The sequence below is a fragment of the Schistocerca cancellata genome, chromosome 5 (assembly GCF_023864275.1).
Source record: "Schistocerca cancellata isolate TAMUIC-IGC-003103 chromosome 5, iqSchCanc2.1, whole genome shotgun sequence".
Taxonomy (NCBI): domain Eukaryota; kingdom Metazoa; phylum Arthropoda; class Insecta; order Orthoptera; family Acrididae; genus Schistocerca; species Schistocerca cancellata.
In genome coordinates this window covers 330,256,181-330,274,912 of record NC_064630.1, presented here as the reverse complement: position 1 = coordinate 330,274,912, position 18,732 = coordinate 330,256,181, and the positions used below count along the sequence as shown (strand labels likewise).

The following is an 18,732-nucleotide window of genomic DNA, read 5'->3' as shown; positions in this document are numbered from 1 at the left end:
GCGTCATGTCAGAACAGGCCTGGAAAACTGGATCCATACCTATGGGGGAGGGGGGAGGAAGGAGAAGAGGTAGGGAATGTAGAAGGGAAGGCTGGTCCTAAGCTTCTTAGTCTGTATCCACACACCAAGTTGAACACACATGCAGCTGCTTCCACTATCTCGTGGCGAGATCTTTTGGGGTCAGTTGTAGCGGTAGTTGTATTATTACAGTAATATTTCTCAATTCCTAGAGCAGATGTTGCTTTCTGATCCATTGTTCACGGCCGGCCGAAGTGGCCGTGCGGTTAAAGGCGCTGCAGTTTGGAACCGCAAGACCGCTACGGTCGCAGGTTCGAATCCTGCCTCGGGCATGGATGTTTGTGATGTCCTTAGGTTAGTTAGGTTTAACTAGTTCTAAGTTCTAGGGGACTAATGACCTCAGCAGTTGAGTCCCATAGTGCTCAGAGCCATTTGAGCCATTGTTCACGAGCGGTGGTTTTTTCACAATAGCGATGTGTAATAAGAGCAATGATGGATTTTCTGTCAATTGGCCTTCCTACGCTTCAGTGGTAGTTCACTGTCCTGTCCCTTTTTACCATGTATCTGTGTACAAGTTGCTCAGCAGATCGGTAGCAGGCTACGTTTCGTACATTTCACTGATAGTTCGCTGTGCTATCCTTTATTACTATATATCTGTGCCCGTGTACCTCAGCAGTTATGTTATCTGTAGATCAGTACTGAGGCAACTCTTCCTACACTACAGTGAAAGTTCTCCGTTCTATCCATTCTTATTGTGTAAAGCTTCCTCAGCAATTGTATACATGCATATCGGACAGAGGCATTTCTTCTGGGAGCAGCTGTGGGACAGTTTCCCACCAGTTTCGAATGGTATTGTAAACCAGGGCACACAACAAGGTGAATAAAACACACACCCCACAAAAGTGGGGTGGGGGTGGTTGTAGGACACTTTCCAGCACCCTCTGCTGGCGGTTTTGTGGACTAGAGCAATCAGTCTTTCAACTTTGAAGAAAATACACACGTGCGATCGAAAAAAGCGGAGCCAGTTCCGGTGGAATGTGTGGTTGGGAGCTGGTGAAGTGTGAAAGCAGCTGTAGGACAATCCAGCAGCAGGATTACACCCTCAAAAATAAATAAGGTCAATATATAAAGACAGTACCTTATAATCTTCCTCTCGAGTAGCTCAGCAGAGATTGCGTCTTTCTACCACCATTTCACAGGTTGGGGAGGGGAGGGGGAGTTGGGGAGGAGGGGACAGGAAGTGAGGGAGGGGGTAGAAGGTCGGGTGGCATTGTCATCAATGCAATGTCGCCACATCTATCAGCCAGAGAGAGCCGCCATCTTCAATAAATTTGGCATCAATGCATATTGTTCTGAACGAACATTATGGACACATATGGCTACCCATATCTCATAACGTAAAATCTCTGCAAACTGTGCAGTAGCCATATAGGCATTGGGTATTAGACTTTGAATGTACTTCAGAAGAGCTGTTCCACTTGTCACCAACTGTATTCAACCTATGTCTCACACTGGCTCAATAAATTTCAGCATAGGCAGGTATATGTTGTAATACTGTCCTAAATTGCTGTGTATTTCTGGAGCTAACTATCAATGTGGTGAAAAGTGACACTTCCTATCTAATTATTTAATGATGCACTACCAATGTCAAGAGCAAGATGCGTCTTAGGAACATTAGAGGTATAGAAGCACATTTGGTAGAATCTCTTACGTAACAGACTATCTATTGCACTGCATTCGGAATGCATCTCATTCTACTCCAAAACTACGTTGCCGAATATTTTGTCCTCTATATTTTACTATTTTGCTGCAATTTGACTATGTTCTTTTCAATATTCTGTAGCAGGTCACATTTTCTGTATCACACTGTCAACACTTATTCCATTTCAACTAAGTGAAATAAATAAATAAATTAATTAATTAATAAAAAGAAAAAAAGGAGACAAAATAGAGAATATGATGTATGGTGTCCGATTTGTCAGTGTTTTAAATTCCTAACTCTACTGTCACTATTTAAGCCCTTGTGTTACTCATTACCGAGCCTCACGCTCCATATGAACATCACCCTATGTGATGTGTACCTGTCTTCAAAATGCATAGAAATGTGACACACTACGACTAAGGATTCCCCTGCCACTGTTACATACTATTAAAGATTTCGGTCTCCTGTTTCCGGTATGGAACATGGCCTCTCAGCGTGGTAGTTTTAACAGAAGGAAAACGTTTCATTAAAAATGTAATTACTGTGCTGGTGTAGATTAAGGAAAGCAATATTAGATACATCTTGCTGCTTGAGACTTCGTGAGATACTAAATGTTATTCAGTCCCTCTGGTGTGGTTCGAGTGACGTTGCTAAATTTCAAACATACGGCATTCTAGTGCTCACCTTTCTGGAACCTGTGTAGACAAATTGCAAGAACTGCTGCTAATTTAAGTGGTCGACTGCTAAAATGTATGTCTACTCACTGAATGGGATGTTTTGATTCATGTGTGGCCGTCTGTTGTGACTTCTTTGAGAGGCAAAATGTTGGCAATTCCTTTCCAGAAAAAAATCATCACAGATGACGAGACTTAGTGTTCTCAATATGAACCAATTAAAGAACGACAAAGTGAAGTTCAAATAAAGAGTGAACACTTTGACATTATAGCTGACATTAAGCCAGTGTGATGCACGAGCCGAACAACATCCTGAAGAAGGACTATCCTGATAGTTTCACTTGGCTGTATGAACGTTCTGTGCGTTTTACTCAAGCAAGTGAGAGGGAGAGGGGGGAGGGGGGGAGGAAGGGGAGATTGTAGAATGCCTGAAGCATAAAAACAATCGTCTTACCTTTTTCTGTTTTTTGTCAGACTCGAAACTTTTTGTGCTGACGGCATATGAGACGTGCGCTGCGTCTTTTCTCCATTGTCTTTTCCATGAAATTGCCGGCCGCGGTGGCCGAGCGGTTCTAGGCGCTTCAGTCTGGCACCACGCGGCTGCTACGGTCGCATGGATGTGTGTTATGTCCTTAGGTTAGTTATGTTTAAGTAGTTCTAAGTCTAGGGGACTGATGACTTCAGATGTCAAGTGCTTAGAGCCATTTGAACCATTTTTTTCCCATGAAATTAAAGATGGCGTTACGTTTGGTCATAGAATTGCCCCCAAAGGCAGGCTGCTGACATTATTGGCATCCTTCACTTCTAGTATCGGATGACCTTTTCCGAGAGAGAGAGAGAGAGAGAGAGAGAGAGAGAGAGAGAGAGAGAGAGAGAGAGAGGTGGGGGAGGGGGGATGAGGGAGATTATCGTGCTACAGTACCAGTGTTGCAAATACGAAAGAGACTGACAGTCTTACCCCATATCCTGGATGAATGACAATTGTCTCCACTGTAAAAATCACAGAATTCCTACACCACCCTCACAGAATGGTATCTCAAATGCCTGAATATAATTTATTTAACATCCTTTTACGTTCTGAAATCGCAGTACTTTTGCATCTGCAATTCTTACGCCTCTTCAAGAATAAATAAGCTGTATCACTGTTAATGTACAACTAATAGTTTCGTAAAAAGAAACCAGTGAGAGCCGCATAGTAATGAATGCAGCATTGATGCTGAAGAGTATCAGGGCAAACGGGAAGTACCGTGAGTGGACGGAACATGTTATTTACAAACAACACACGGCATACCGTCGACATTTGCACTGCTGTGCAGACAATTTCGGTTTACTATAGATAAAAATATAAATCAGGTTTGTGTTGATCATGACACTGGCACCAGTGTTGCAGGATGGCAGCTTTTGACTCCATAATGGCGTCTGCGGAATGCCATGGCGAGCGTGGTGTGAATAATGATGGCTCAATAGAACATTCGGTATAATTCGACGTTTTTCATACAAAGGGAGGACGGCTGTGGTACGTGATGACTATGGCTGGCAGCAGCAAATAAGTGTGCTGAGGCAGCGGTATACTGAGTTAATGTAACAGCGGCTGGCGGCGTCGGCGCCCTTGCTGATGCGAGAAAGGTGACTGCTACTCAGCACACTGAGCCACAGCTAGACTGGCGTATCCTGGTCGCGGGCCAAAACGGCCAGCAGGGCGTGCAGGGACCTCGAACCCAGGACTCTTGAGGACTGGCTGGAGTATCAGTAGACGCCACGCAACGAGAAGCTTCGGTTCTGCAGTACCAGTTCGGACCCAAAAACCGTCAGGGCTCGCAGACCAGCGGCCTCGCCTAGTTAACTGTGCTGCTCGATGAAGCTGTGAATATTTAGGATCTCATATGCCTGATCACTGAGATGGAAACTGCGCCGAACGAGTGCACGACGCCGATGGCTACCGTTTGAACTGGGGGCTTACATGCCGGTAGAGGGTGATTCAAAAAGATGGAACAGGTTTGAATCCTTTAGTACAGACAACATATGAAACACAGAAACACACTGCGCATGTCATGGATAGAGGAAGATTACGTTTGCGCATACACTATACCATGCAATCGACATGGAACCACGCTGCTCGAGAAGCATCGCAACGGTGGTCCATTTCGTTCCAAATACGAATCAACTGGTCACTGTCTATTGAATCTATAGCTTCAAGAATTTGATTTCTGAGCTCCTAAAGACTATCTGCCAAAAGTGTGACAAGGACTCGGTCTTTTGATTACGGCCACAGAAAGAAAATCACAAGGTGTGAGGTTTGGTGGCCTGGCAGGCCAGAAACAATGAACAAGAACTTGTCGTCCACGTCTCCGTCCAAATGCAATGTTGTGGGATTGTGCTTTTCAGATACTGCCGCACCTCAGGGCGGAAGAGAGGCGGGGCACCGTGTTACACAGAATCGAAGTCATTGGAACGTTCGTGAAGTTGAGGTAATAACCAATATTGCAGCATATCTAGCTATGGCATTTCTGTCATAGTTTCCTCCGCAAAAAAGAAAGGTCCAGACCACTTTCACTTTCGATGAGTCTCCTTCATGTTAGACGACTACGCTAGGATTTTGTGACCCATAAATTATTGCACTGTGGCGATTTACTTTACCCGGTTTGGTTAAACACCGATTCGTTCGAAAAAAAAAATGAGTCGTTCAGAAAAAATGTCCTCTGCCATGTCCTGGAGAAGTGAATTACACAATTCGTACCTTGTTTTACGGTAGCCGGGAAGCAGTTGCTGTAGTAACTGAAACTTGTTAGGTTCCAGATGTAGACGTCGTTTCGGGACACGTCACACAATTGTATGACGAAGCTGAAGTTCCTGGTCTGCTCGTCTCGTGGACTTTCGAGCGCTCCGTGTGAATGCACCTCGTACACATTCGACATTTTCAACAGACGCACGTGCCCTTCGCATATGCAACTAACTTCCAATAATTTTGTACGCCAGTCGTAAATCTGCTCGTACAGAGGTGGCTTCTTGCCGAATGGACGGCGGAATTCACGTTGCACTCGAACAGTGGAGTAACTGCGCGCAAATTCCATGATTTCTCTTGTGTGTAGTCGCCATTTTGCTACAAAAAACAAAAGCACAACTGTGTCAAAACTTTGAACCGTCCTCTATCCAGTGTTTTTCTCTTTTGTAGTTTGTCAGTAATAAACAAATTTCCTATTTCTTTTTCAATCAGCCGGTACTTCGTCTGTCTGGGTGTGTTGTGAAAGGAGTTCGGTTCCCATCACGTCGAATACTGTAAAACGTTGCTTTGTACTACAGTTTGTATCTATCCATCTCATCGCTACAGCAGACAACTGTGTAGCTGAATGCTGCGTTAACACCCTTCGTGCGCCCAACTACAATATTACACAGGCGGCTGATCCGCGTACCACTTGGCGAGCTGCTATAACCTACCCGAATCTGTTGTAATAACCGGTGAGAAAACAAACGACGTGCACGTAGTCTGTAGAAGCCACCACTGGCCCCTTACTCCAAAATGCATAGAAAATAGCTCTGGAAAGACTCTCAGATTTTAGCTGGTCGTACACGAGAGAATTTTCGCGACGCGCCAGAACCGCAGGCCAGTTTTACGGGTCTCTCTGACTATCTGGCTCGCCAATCTGTGGTCCGTCGTTTCCCACGAACGTTCACTCCCTGCCCGTGGCATCTACCTCTCCTATATGCCAACAGGCCGGATCCATTCGTTTGTGGGGGCAAATCAGTGGACTTTTGTGATTTATGAGCGGACCCAGGACTGCCGTGCGTGCATGGCAGGCCAGAGACCAAGAGCGGCGGATTCCAGCAGTTGCCATTGCCTCACCGCAAGTACGTTGTACGGCGAGACGTCTAATACGCATTTTCTTTATTGTACCATATTTTTACACTTTGAAAGTAGTTACATCTTAGAGAGAAAACATGGACGATCCTAGGAAGAAAACTTTGGCAGTCACTGACTGTTCGATGTTTCGTAAAGTACAGTAATCCATAATACCTGTTAAATAACAGACAACACAGTTATATACAGCTCATCCCCCCCCTCCCCCCTCTTCGTCTGTTTTACGGTTCCTTCAAGAAACCTACAACTTTATGAGATTATTTGATAAATTATTGGTGGTATTTTAAATGCCTCTCTACATTTACAAGGAAATGCTAATTTTTCTGAACAAACCGTTTCGACCTTTTGAAATAGAGCATCAGCAGTGTTCTGCAATGAAACATATTTACAGCCTGACCTGCTACCAGCAACTAAAAACAGATTGTTGCAAAAGGTGTTGATGTTGCTTACAATAAATTATGTCCTACTTTCGCTCACATCAAGAAAAGCTTCCTGCTCGCATATTTCTGAGGTGTTTCCTCGTCTGGAAATGTTGTTAGTTTTTATAAGACTTTGCTCCACTGTCTACAAACGTTTGAACCATCTCATTGTATGTCTCAATTTTTACTTTCTTGTTTGTATAATGTTCACGTCAGTTTTCCAAAACGAGATATTTCACAGTACAGTTCTATAAGTTTTTCAATGTGGTCATTGGTCCACCTCGTGTACTAGACTAACAACGATTAAAACTTCCTGTAACAGGAAAAACATTCATTCACCTGGTCGAATATGACCTATATTCCTCTTGTTGCCATGTTAAAATTTACCTCTTTTGTCAGAACAGAGTGGAATTCATACACTGTCACCTTTATAAAATCCTAATGAAGTTGCAAATGCGACACAATCCTGAAACAGTCGTTTATTAAACGACGAACTGGGGGCAAACTAGGTCAAAAGCTTATGAAAGAACACATTCGCGGTATAAATGTGAATGTGTAATTTCTTCAGATATGTTGTTGCAAAGTCACCTTAATTCTCATTTCATCATATACCGATGACTCTTAAAAAAATTACCTCATTCTGTTACAGAAGTCTGCAATTACTCGCAATCGCGGTAGACGAGAAAGCTCCAATTGTTTATCATAGGCGAAATACTCTTTTTCTTTGCGTGCAATCATTTACCAAAATCTCATTCCGATATCTCACACTGTTTTTTGATGTAGGAAGTGTGTTATGAGTATTTAATTCTAGCTTTATTGCTGGTGCGCGCCATCGCAAAAGAGTGTGATACATAACATCAATTTTCTCGAGATCGGTGGTACATAGAGGGCTCCTCTCAAGTCTAAAGAAAAATTCACTTTATTAGCTAAATTTCATATCCACAATATAATGTCTAATATAAACCAAACACAAGTTCATAGCGATCCGTACAACCATTAGCGAAATGACAGGGAATTTATCATGAAGCTGTACCTGACGTAAAAATCAATTTTTCTTACTCAACAGTTTCTTTGATGTCGTGTGAGAAAAGCTGTGGGGTAGTTGTCGTGAGCGCGCCGTTCCGCTGGAGTAGCGCGTCGCCGAAAACTCACTAATATGGTAGAACGCAGTGTGTCGCAGAAACCCTCCCGTGTGTGTATATGCTGAGAGGCCGGATGGTCGTTACCGAGAGCTGCGGTTGAAGGTCGTATTGCACTAAAGCACGGGCGGGGATCGCAGCGATTCAAGACACCGCCCGAAATATCCACGGCCCGTCACGGAAATCTGTTCGTGTATGGTCATTTATAATTTGTTAGCGCAGTCCGGATTCGCCCTGTATTTAGTATCGTAACTGACTTTTTACGGAGAGAAGCAGCAGACTGCGCTGCAAAGTGTCACGTGTGTGTGCGTGTGTGTGCAGGAGGAGGAGGGCTGCAGCGGCGCGGGCCGCGGCCGGTTGGACGGCGGGGGCGGCGGGGGCGGCGTGTGCGAGACGCTGGCGTGCCGGCACGCCGCCTCCAGCCTGCTCGCCGCGGTCGACTGGCGCGCCGACCCCTGCGCCGACTTCTACGGCTTCGCCTGCGGCGCCGCCTCCAACAGCGCCCCGCCGCCGCTCAGCTTCGCCGCCATCCAGCGCCGAGTCGACGCCCAGATCCAACGTGAGTGGCCGCATGCTCTCACTTAACACCTGAGGTGCTGCTCTCGTAAGCAGCTGCCATTGCCTGTCGACTGGCTAAAATATCAGGTTGCTCGGTTGGTTGGGGAAGGAGACCAGACAGCGAGGTCATCGGTCTAAAATATCAGTTTATGAAGTTTATAATTCGTGTGTACAAACATGTAGTAGGGAATTCGAAACATTTTCAGGTTTATTAGACTTTCTACTTTAAATATGTATGTGAAGCTTGTTTCCAGCAGGTACTAAGCCCAAAAACTCTAAGAAATGATTTATAGTTGGCAGGACCTACCTAATAGCTTGGTGTCTCTTAACAAGTAAATATTTTCTTGCAATAACTATCGAATCTCTTATACAGAGGTCGTCTGACCCAGCATTTTACGCCAAACACAGCAAATCCCTTTGAAGTTTAACGTATCAACTCTCTTGCACTGATCTGACTGCGTATTGTGACGTCAAATTGCAGTGTAACAGTGAACATTGGACACCGAACCAGGTGGCGCAGTAGTTAGCGCACTGGACCAACACCGACTCTATAGAAGGCGCTGGCACTACGTCACCAGTCGTTAGTGACGTCACAACGCCTAGGAATTTCACATGGCGTATGATCGTAGTGTCGGTTTTGCAGTACCGTTCCTTTTGTGTTACTTATTGTGTTTTTTAGACTACGGCATTTATAGTGAGAGTTGTCCAAATGGACCTAAGGTCCAAGTGTTTTCGTTTCCTAACGACGAAGACCTTCGTCGCAAGTGGATTGCCGCCATTCACAGGGATGCATTTTCACCAACCAAATATTCCAAAGTAAGTAAATCCGATAGTGTTCCATGTTTTCAGTTTTTATAGTTCTTTATTCTTTATTTATACCTTTTGAAGACCTGTACGATATTGTACCCAGGCACCACTACTGGTTTTGTGTCGTCAGTCTTACGTAGTAAATGAAGTTCAGCAACTAGTATTCACAATTGAATAGACGAAATCGCGTTTTCTACATTATTTATTATTTACTCGAAGGAACGATTTATTTGACCTGCATGTAGGCAAAGACTGCTTTTCAGAGTAAAGATCATACAGTTACCTGTGTTGTGACAAGTCATGTTTTAGCAAAGATTTCCACTGAAAATAATAGTACGATGTGTAAATTCGAAGTTATGAGCGCTAATACAATTGAATTAGTGTTCAACTTCAGTCATTATTTTCGAAATTATTTGCAGGTATATGAACTACAATTTCCAAAAGAGAGTTCAGTAATACAGAACTATGATCTTCATTTGTAGCTTTGCGATACTAAGAAAATCTTTCATCTAAATAAAACTGCAGAATCCAAAACAATACCAAACATTTTGTCCAAAAATAAGAGATTTATAGTGATAAGCACGCCCAGGCGTTTCTGCCTGCAACAGAGCTGGCGTTCGCCGTGCCTAGCTGACGTGACGTCACCAACAAGCGCCGAGGCCTTCCTTTGAGTCGATGTTGACTGGACTCGCATATGAGAGGACGACGGTTTAAACCAGCGTCCGGTCATTCTGATTTAGATTTTTCGTGAGTTCGGGTGGTTCCTTTGAAAGGGCACGGCCGAATTCCTTCCCCGTCCTTCCCTAATCTGATGGGACCGATGACCTCGGTATTTGGTCTCCTCCCCCCAACCAACCAACAAGTGAAGTTTGAACTAATGCAGAATCAGTCTTTTCCAAAGTCGCAAATTAATAGGTTGTATTATTTAGGCCAATTATGGTATCATGTGTTGGGAATAATTATTCATGAGCAAAATTGGTTCACCAAACAATAAACATTTTTGTAGGTGGCTTGAGAGTGAAGATGGTAGGGATCCAAAGAAAGTTATTTCACGTCTGTGGCATGTTGGTTTTTCAAGTCAGTCTTAAAACCATACTGCGATTGTTTTGTGACAGTTGTGCATCTGAAAACAAATATAATTGTATTTTATTTCCCTTGTGTGTGCTTGCTTCACAATATGGATTTCAGATTGAATGAGTCTTTCCTGTACCTGCCTGAAATTTGTCTTCTGGTACAGTAGAAAAAATTCCGAAAACTTGAAACTGTAACACTCCCAGAGGAATATAACAGTGTATTTGAGACATAGGGAATACTTCGCTCCCTGAATTGAGTTTTTATCTGGGCCAGCTTGCAAGAACTCAGTCAAATATGTTCCAAAGTCAAAAACCTTCAAAATTAGTCTAAACCTCTCAGTATTCATCATACATCATCACTGGTTGGTCTCCATCCTGCAAATGCAATGATACCTGTGCGCAAACACAAAATGACCAGAAGTGTGGTAATGTAAGATCGTATTTTGCCTCAAGTAAAAGTTTTATCAAATAGTCGTCGTGTACAGCAGACAAAGAAATATGATTGCTATTCCCACTTTCTAAAATGGGCTTCGAATTGAACCAAACACCTTTCTGTAAAACTGCGGTACAGGATAATGATGTGCGAGTAGCTAATGAGAATGGAGACTAAAACATAGACGTTCTTTATGATGAACGATGTTTTAAACCAAATCTCAGTAATACTAGAAAAAATTAGTTTCTATATGTGTAATAGTATCTCTTAAAAACCCAAAAAATAATTATGTATGAATTGAATTAAATCCCGTTCTAGAACGTCCAGAAGAGAATTAATACATGCCAAGTTATGCTCTACGTTAGACAAAGACAAGTTATTTTCTAAATTTTTGATTGCTAAACATGTCCTCTGAAGTCATTTGCAATAAATGTAACAAAATATATCTGTATTGAAGGTTATTTGTTCATGAACTATAATTTATATACTTTAAAAATAATTTTTATGACAAAATGTACCAAATCGAAAATTAAATTCCTAAAAACTGTACGATAATAATGAGGAATACCTCAAATTTTTCTAAACGGTGTATGAGTGAGGCCCACACAAACTAAATATCAACTATTGTTTGCATAGGAGAACTATTGGGGTTACAGGGAATTTTTCTGCTCTACCCAAATCTTTGCCCTTTTGGATACGGTACCTTTTGGAAACAAGCTTCGTATTTGAGGTCTGACCAAAAAGTAACGGGAATTGTTGTTTCTCTTAAAGAATCTTATTTATTCATTAACAACAACTTTGTCCCCCTCAAAGTAAACTTCCTCAGATATGACACACCTGTGACAGTGCTTTTTCCAATCTTGGAAGCTCTTCTGGAACTCGTTATGGTGGTCAGCTCCTTCAGCGATCCTGCTTTTATCTCGTCAATGGTAGCGGAACGGCGTCCTTTCCTTTCTCTTCAGCCCCCGTAGTAGAAAGAAGTCGTAGGGGGCCATGTCAGGTAAAAAAGGTGGCTGAGGTAACATAACGGTTTTGTTTTTTTGCCAAAAACCAGGAACAAGCATTGTGGTCTGAGCGGGAGCATTGTCGTGATGCACTTCTCACGAGTGGTTTTGCCACAATTCTGTTTGTTTTCTTGAGACTGCTTCACGCAAACTGCGCATAACCTCCAGCTCGTATTCCTTACTATCCGTACGATCAGGCGGCAGGAACACATTATGCACCATCCAACTGTAATCGAAAAAAAAAACAGTGATAAGAATCGTAACATATGATCGAACTTGTCGAATTTTCTTCGATTTTGGCTCTTCAGGCAGTTTCCATTGAGACATTTGGGTCTAGGATGCAACGTAATACCCAGATACTCTTGTTTCTTCATGTGTTATAATCTTCTTTAGAAATTCTGGATCGTTGTTGTCTTCATTCAGCAATTTCTGAGAAATCTCTGCACAACGTCATTTTTGGTCGACATTAAACAGTTTCGGAAAAAGCTTTGCTTCTACACGTTTCATGCCCAAAACATCCGAAAAAATTTCTTGGCATGAGCCAAAAGATATGCCGACATTACCAGCAACCTATCTGATGGTGAATCGGCGAGTTTCCAGAACAATGTTCTTTACTTCTTCCACATTGTCATCAGTAACTAAAGTCTTAGGGCGTCCAGTGGCGTCGTCTTCTTCAGAGTCTTCTCGACCCTCTTTGAAACGTTTACACCACTCGTGAACTGTTTTCTTATTCATAGTGGGTTTGCCATAAGCCACAGCCAACATTTCGAATGCAGTGCTCCGCTTTATTCCATATTTTAAGCAAAATTTATTGCAAATTCTTTGCTCTATCATCTTCGAAAGTAAAAGTTCACCAAGCACTCCAAAACAAGTACAACCTTTTCGAATGTCAACAATATACTAAAAATTCAAGCTTCCGATTGAACTGGGGGCATACATACCGGTACAGAGTGATTCAAAAATAAAGAACGAATTTTATTTGTTTATTATAGACAAACTTGAAAGATAGAAACACATTATGTGTGTCACTGCATAGAAGAAGCTTCAAAGTTTTATGTTCGCAAAGACACAGTACCGTAAATTCGACATGAGCACCATTTGTTGCTCGAGAAGCATCGAAACGGTAGTCCTTTTCATTCCACATATAAATGAACAGGTCGCTGTTTATCGAATCAACAGCTTCAACAGTTGGATATTTCTCAGCTCTCTAAGAATAACTGCCATAGGCTGGACAAAGACTCTGTCGCTTATGTATCCCCACATAAAAAATCCCCTGGTAACAACTCGTATTTTGGTGTTCCTAGTGTGAAAGTTTGAGTATGCAGATAAAACTTCAGTTTAAACATTAACCATCACAGAAAACATGAGAAGGAACTCTTGTATTCAGATATGTAAGCAAACACGTGGTCATTCTGTTTATGTCTCTTTTACAAGCAATTTACATCTGAAGAAACGTACAAAACACAAGATGAAAGCATAATTTAGTATTGACATTAGAGTGCAGTGTGATGCAAATTGTAGCATGGAGAGCTACACAGCCCAACACGGCATTCAGTGGACTCTTATACTCACATTCATTTCCTGATGTACCTGAAGGAGAATTCTTCATGACAACACAATCCGTGAAAATTGATAAAAGAATGCAGGAACTCATCTTCAAAGAAAGTATAGAAGTACTACAATTTCCAGATGACGTGTAATATGAATCGTCAACAAACACTCGTCATCATCATCTGTAGACTCGTCAAGGTCTTTATAAATCATTTTCTCTAAACGTTTCTCCACCTTACTACATATTTTGAGAAAAATAAATCAACAGAAAAACACACAAAGCCCACGAAACAGAGAACGGATTCCCTTATGGAGGACATAGTGATAGACATCCCTGGAGTTGTGAAGCAGCTGAATGCGTTGAAAATAAATAAATCGCCAGGTCCTGATGGGATTCCAATTCGGTTTTACAGAGAGTACTCTACTGCATTGGCTCCTTACTTAGCTTGCATTTATCGCGAATCTCTTGCCCAACGTAAAGTCCCGAGCGACTGGAAAAAAGCGCAGGTGACGCCTGTATATAAGAAGGGTAGAAGGACGGATCCTCAAAATTACAGACCAATATCCTTAACATCGGTTTGTTGCAGGATTCTCGAACATATTCTCATTTCGAATATAATGAATTTCCTTGAGACAGAGAAGTTGCAGCAGTCCATGCATCAGCACGGCTTTAGAAAGCATCGTTCCTGCGAAACGCAACTCGCCCTTTTTTCACATGATATCTTGCGAACCATGGATGAAGGGTATCAGACGGATGCCATATTCCTTGACTTCCGGAAAGCGTTTGACTCGGTGCCCCACTGCAGACTCCTAACTAAGGTACGGTCATATGGGAGTGGTTCCCATGTATGTAAGTGGCTCGAAGACTTCTTAAGTAATAGAACCCAGTACGTTGTCCTCGATGGTGAGTGTTCATCGGAGGTGAGGGTGTCATCTTGAGTGCCCCAGGGAAGTGTGGTAGGTCCGCTGTTGTTTTCTTTCTACATAAATGATCTTTTGGATGGGGTGGATAGCAATGTGCGGCTGTTTGCTGATGATGCTGTGGTGTACGGGTAGGTGTTGTCGTTGAGTGACTGTAGGAGGATACAAGATGACTTGGACAGGATTTGTGATTGGTGTAAAGAATGGTAGCTAACTCTAAATATAGATAAATGTAAATTAATGCAGATGAATAGGAAAAAGAATCCTGTAATGTTTGAATACTCCATTAGTAGTGTAGCGCTTGACACAGTCACGTCGATTAAATATTTGGGCGTAACATTGCAGAGCGATATGAAGTGGGACAAGCATGTAATGGCAATTGTGTGGAAGGCGAATAGTCGTCTTCGGTTCATTGGTAGAGTTTTGGGAAGATGTGGTTCATCTGTAAAGGAGACTGCTAATAAAACACTAATACGACCTATTCTTGAGTACAGATCGTGCGTTTGGGATCCCTATCAGGTCGGATTGAGGGAGGACATAGAAGCAATTCAGAGGCGGGCTGCTAGATTAGTTACTGATAGATTTGATCATCACGCGAGTGTTACGGAAATGCTTCAGGAACTCGGGTGGGAGTCTCTAGAGGAAAGGAGGCGTTCTTTTCGTGATTCGCTACTGAGGAAATTTAGAGAACCAGCACTTGTGTCTGACTGCAGTACAATTTTACTGCCGCCAACTTACATTTCGCGGAAAGACCACAAAGATAAGATAAGAGAGTTTAGGGCTCGTACAGAGGCATATAGGCAGTCATTTTTCCCTCGTTCTGTTTGGGAGTGGAACAGGGAGAGAAGATGCTAGTTGTGGTACGAGGTACCCTCCGCCACGCACCGTATGGTGGATTGCGGAGTATGTATGTAGATGTAGAACCCTAACGTCACCTAATGCTTGCGAAGAATGAGGCAGTAACAAAAGTTTCAAGAACGATGAATTGCTCTAGTGACACCGCTACTGTCATCTACAAAGCCTGCACAAATCACAGATGATTTTCGGAACGGTAAAAATTCTTTGTTAACTGCGGAAAATCGTCATAACTGGCGTGACGTAATATTACGTCCGCTGCACATTCTCATTTCCCGTAAGGGGCGTGATATTACGTCAGCTACACGCTAAGTGTTAAGAATTTTCTATTTCAGCTCGAACTGAGGTCGGGGTTGGTTAATGTGGACGCGTTACTGCACGGATAACCAAAATCACTGATAGTCAAAGAACTGGTGTTTTTATCGGAAACTGCTGTTTAACGTATTTCAAAATACGCTACACGTCACATTTCAAGGAAGACTTATTATTAACGCGGTCCTCGTCGGAAATTGCAAACTAGTTTGCAACTGGAGAAAGGAGAGAGGAAAATACTGAGGAAATACTGGGCGCTAGAAGATGAGATGAGAAATGTGTGCGAAATCCTAGAGAGAGGCGTACCAAAGGAGGAGGAAAATATCAAAAGAAATCTGACTGAAAGAGGAATTATCATGGGTCAAGCACTCAGTATGAAAATGGATAGTAAGACAAAAAAGTATAGGAAACAACGGAGAGGTTAAGAGGAAAGGTGGGAATCAAGTCGGTTTTCGAAATAGGGAGCGATTGATTGTAACTGAGTATCAAGGTCGAAGGGAAGGAGAATGTAAAGGAGACCAATATATCAGAGTCCGTCTACAACAGACCAGACAAGAGAAGGAGACGGCGAAGAGCTCGGAAAAAGAGCATGAGAGACCAAGAGAAACGATGAGGTCCTGAGAAGAGAGGAATAAACCAGTCTGTGAAGCTGCTGTCCGTAGTCTTACAGAGGCTGCAACTGAAGAAGAAGACAGTTTATTTCGTATCACTTATTTCAGTTCACTTTTGTGACGTAATCACCTTTTTTTGTTTCTGTTTTTCATTCACTTTTTTCCTCGTGAACGTTCTCATTTTCCGGAGAGTCAAAACAGTGCTATAGCCAAAGAATTCTGTCCTACGTCGATAACAAATCAACGCCTCATTGTGTCGCTGTGCGGGATAAAAGATTTCTCGATCGCCTCGTGTTCCCTCTTTTCTTCTCCTTAGCTACAGAAGTACCGTCTCATAGGGGTCCCTGTCGTCATCTGCGTCTTTGTGGGTAGAAATCTGTTACGAAAGATCGGCCAGACAAATAGCGGTATCACAATCTGCACAGCTGTAACTACAGTGGAAAGTGTTGCAATTTTCTTCCACAGACGAGCTGCTGTTGTTGTTTTAACACAAGCAAAGAATTTTGAAAGGTACCGTACCATGTTATTTTACAGTCAGTTTAAATTGATTTAGAAATTGTCGACATTTACTCCCTAGAGAGTAACATAGACATATAGACAGGATAAAATAGGTTGTAAATAAAAATATTCCTTCTGTTTATAACATAAACGCGTGGGATAGCATGCGTTACCAATTTGCCGCGAAGCACATTGCATGAAAACTGGACTCATACCTGAGATTCCATTAGTGATGGACAAGTTGTGTCAAGTGTTTTGGATAACGCTTGGGCTAGGGACCATTTGTATAGCGTACGGAAGAATTATCTTACTGTAATTATAGTAAAGTACACACATTTTTAAAGACGTTGAGGAAGGTAGAATGAGGCAGCTGGCACTCCACCTTCCAGCCAGAGTCTTTTAAACAGTAGCATATTAGCCTTTTTTGTGCTACGATAGGAGCATCTTTCCGCTCGTAACATAATACCTCAGGCATTGTTACTTTTTTGTTTTCAGCACTCGCTAAACTATGCGCGGATAATACGGCAGTATCTTAATCGGGAGTTTTCTGTATTAGTAAAATTTGTGGCAACCATATACTAACGGAAATGGAAAGGCAACATAAACAAGTGATACGAGGTGGTTGCGCCTGCCGATGGAAGAAGATGCGCAGGAAAAAAACGATTAAGTGGATTTATCGGCGCCAGCAGTATATGGACAGAGTGCAGCATAAATTACAGTCTGCTTACGTTTTTAAGATTATTACATATTTTATGTGAAGATAAGAATCTGCTCTCCAAGCGCGTCATCTGACTTGTGAGCCTATCACGAAATTTGTGTGGGTGACCCAAACTTTAATATTTTACTACGTGCTCTCTTTCGCTATACACTATTATTGAATGCGTTAATATTTTTCATGATGTATACATTAATCACACGTTATACGTAGAATAGTATGGATATTGCCCTGTTAAAATATTCAGTTGTGTAGCCTGTGCCCAAATATAATTCAGTATCAAAAGCTATTTAAGGGGGTTTATAGTTTGTTAATACCTAACCTTGATGTAACACAAGTTTATAAGCTCACTAAACAAAACATTAGACACTCCTGTAAAAGAACACACTGATCGCTATGCAACCCTTTAGTTGGTGTAGAACTGGTACCAGGCAATAATGTGGAACTCCACTTATGATTTATGTTATGAAGTGGTGCCATTTGGTGGCGTGGAATTGGCACAGTAGGATGGGTCGACGCGGAGAGTCGACGTGGAGACATGATAAAATGACTACACCGCGTATGAAGTCGTCTAATTTGTTGTTGCATCAACGCGGATTGAGCAACATGTTTACAAGGAATGATGCACACTTTGCAGCCACGTAACACGGTGTAAGAACAGTGATCGTGAAAATATTCTAAACGACAGGAACCGGAAATGACTGCAAAAGATCTTTGCTGTCCGTTACCTTGCCAAAAGCTCACAGCGTAATGTAAATCTACGCATGTTCAACGGGCCAGACAACTCAGAAACTGAACTGTAGGATGACTGGAGGCATGTGGGATGGCTCAAGGAGTCACGATTTTACTCCTTTTGAAATGATCAAGGCAGTCGATTTCTCCGGTGGTTTTATGAGGCGTTTAGCCCGCAGTGTGTGGATGGTGCAGTTCAGCCTATAGGTGATTCTGTGGATGTATTTATTACCACAAAATGGTTCAAATGGCTCTAACCACTATGGGACTTAACATCTGAGGTCATCAGTCCCCTGGAACTTAGAACTACTTAAACCTAAGTAACCTAGGGACATCACACACATCCGTATCCGAGGCAGGATTCGAACCTGCGACTGTAGCAGCCGCGTGCTTTGGGACTGAAGCGCCTAGAACCGCTCGACCACAGCGGCCGGCATTACCACAAGGTCCCATTTTTATTCAGGTTACAGCGAATATGAACCAGGATGTTTATTTCAACATTCTTCAGAGCGCCTATTTTCTGTCAAGTCGTCGATGCAACATTAACCCCTAATCGTCCTTTTTTATACAGTGTGGTCCATTGATCGTGACCGGGCCAAATATCTGACGAAACAAGCGTCAAACGAAAAAACTACAAAGAACCAAACTTGTCTAGCTTGAAGGGGGAAACCAGATGGCGCTATGGTTGGCCCACTAGATGGCGCTGCCATAGGTGAAACAGATATAAATTGCGTTTTTTTTAATAGGAACACCTATCTTTTATTACATATTCGTGTAGTACGTAAAGAAATATGAATGTTTTAGTTGGACCACTTTTTTCGCTTTGTGATAGATGGCACTGTAATAGTCACAAA

At 42.5% G+C, this 18,732-nt stretch overlaps 1 protein-coding gene across 1 annotated transcript in view; it reads left to right on the top strand.

Annotated features, from left to right (window-relative positions):
• Window positions 1–7,825: 7,825 nt before the first annotated feature.
• Window positions 7,826–18,732, top strand: part of LOC126188521 (neprilysin-1-like) — a 335,381-nt gene continuing 324,474 nt past the window's right edge. The window contains exons 1-2 of the mRNA XM_049930123.1: window positions 7,826–7,861; window positions 8,202–8,367. Of these exons, the coding sequence (XP_049786080.1) occupies window positions 7,826–7,861; window positions 8,202–8,367 (202 nt within the window). The remainder of the gene's footprint in view (window positions 7,862–8,201; window positions 8,368–18,732) is intronic.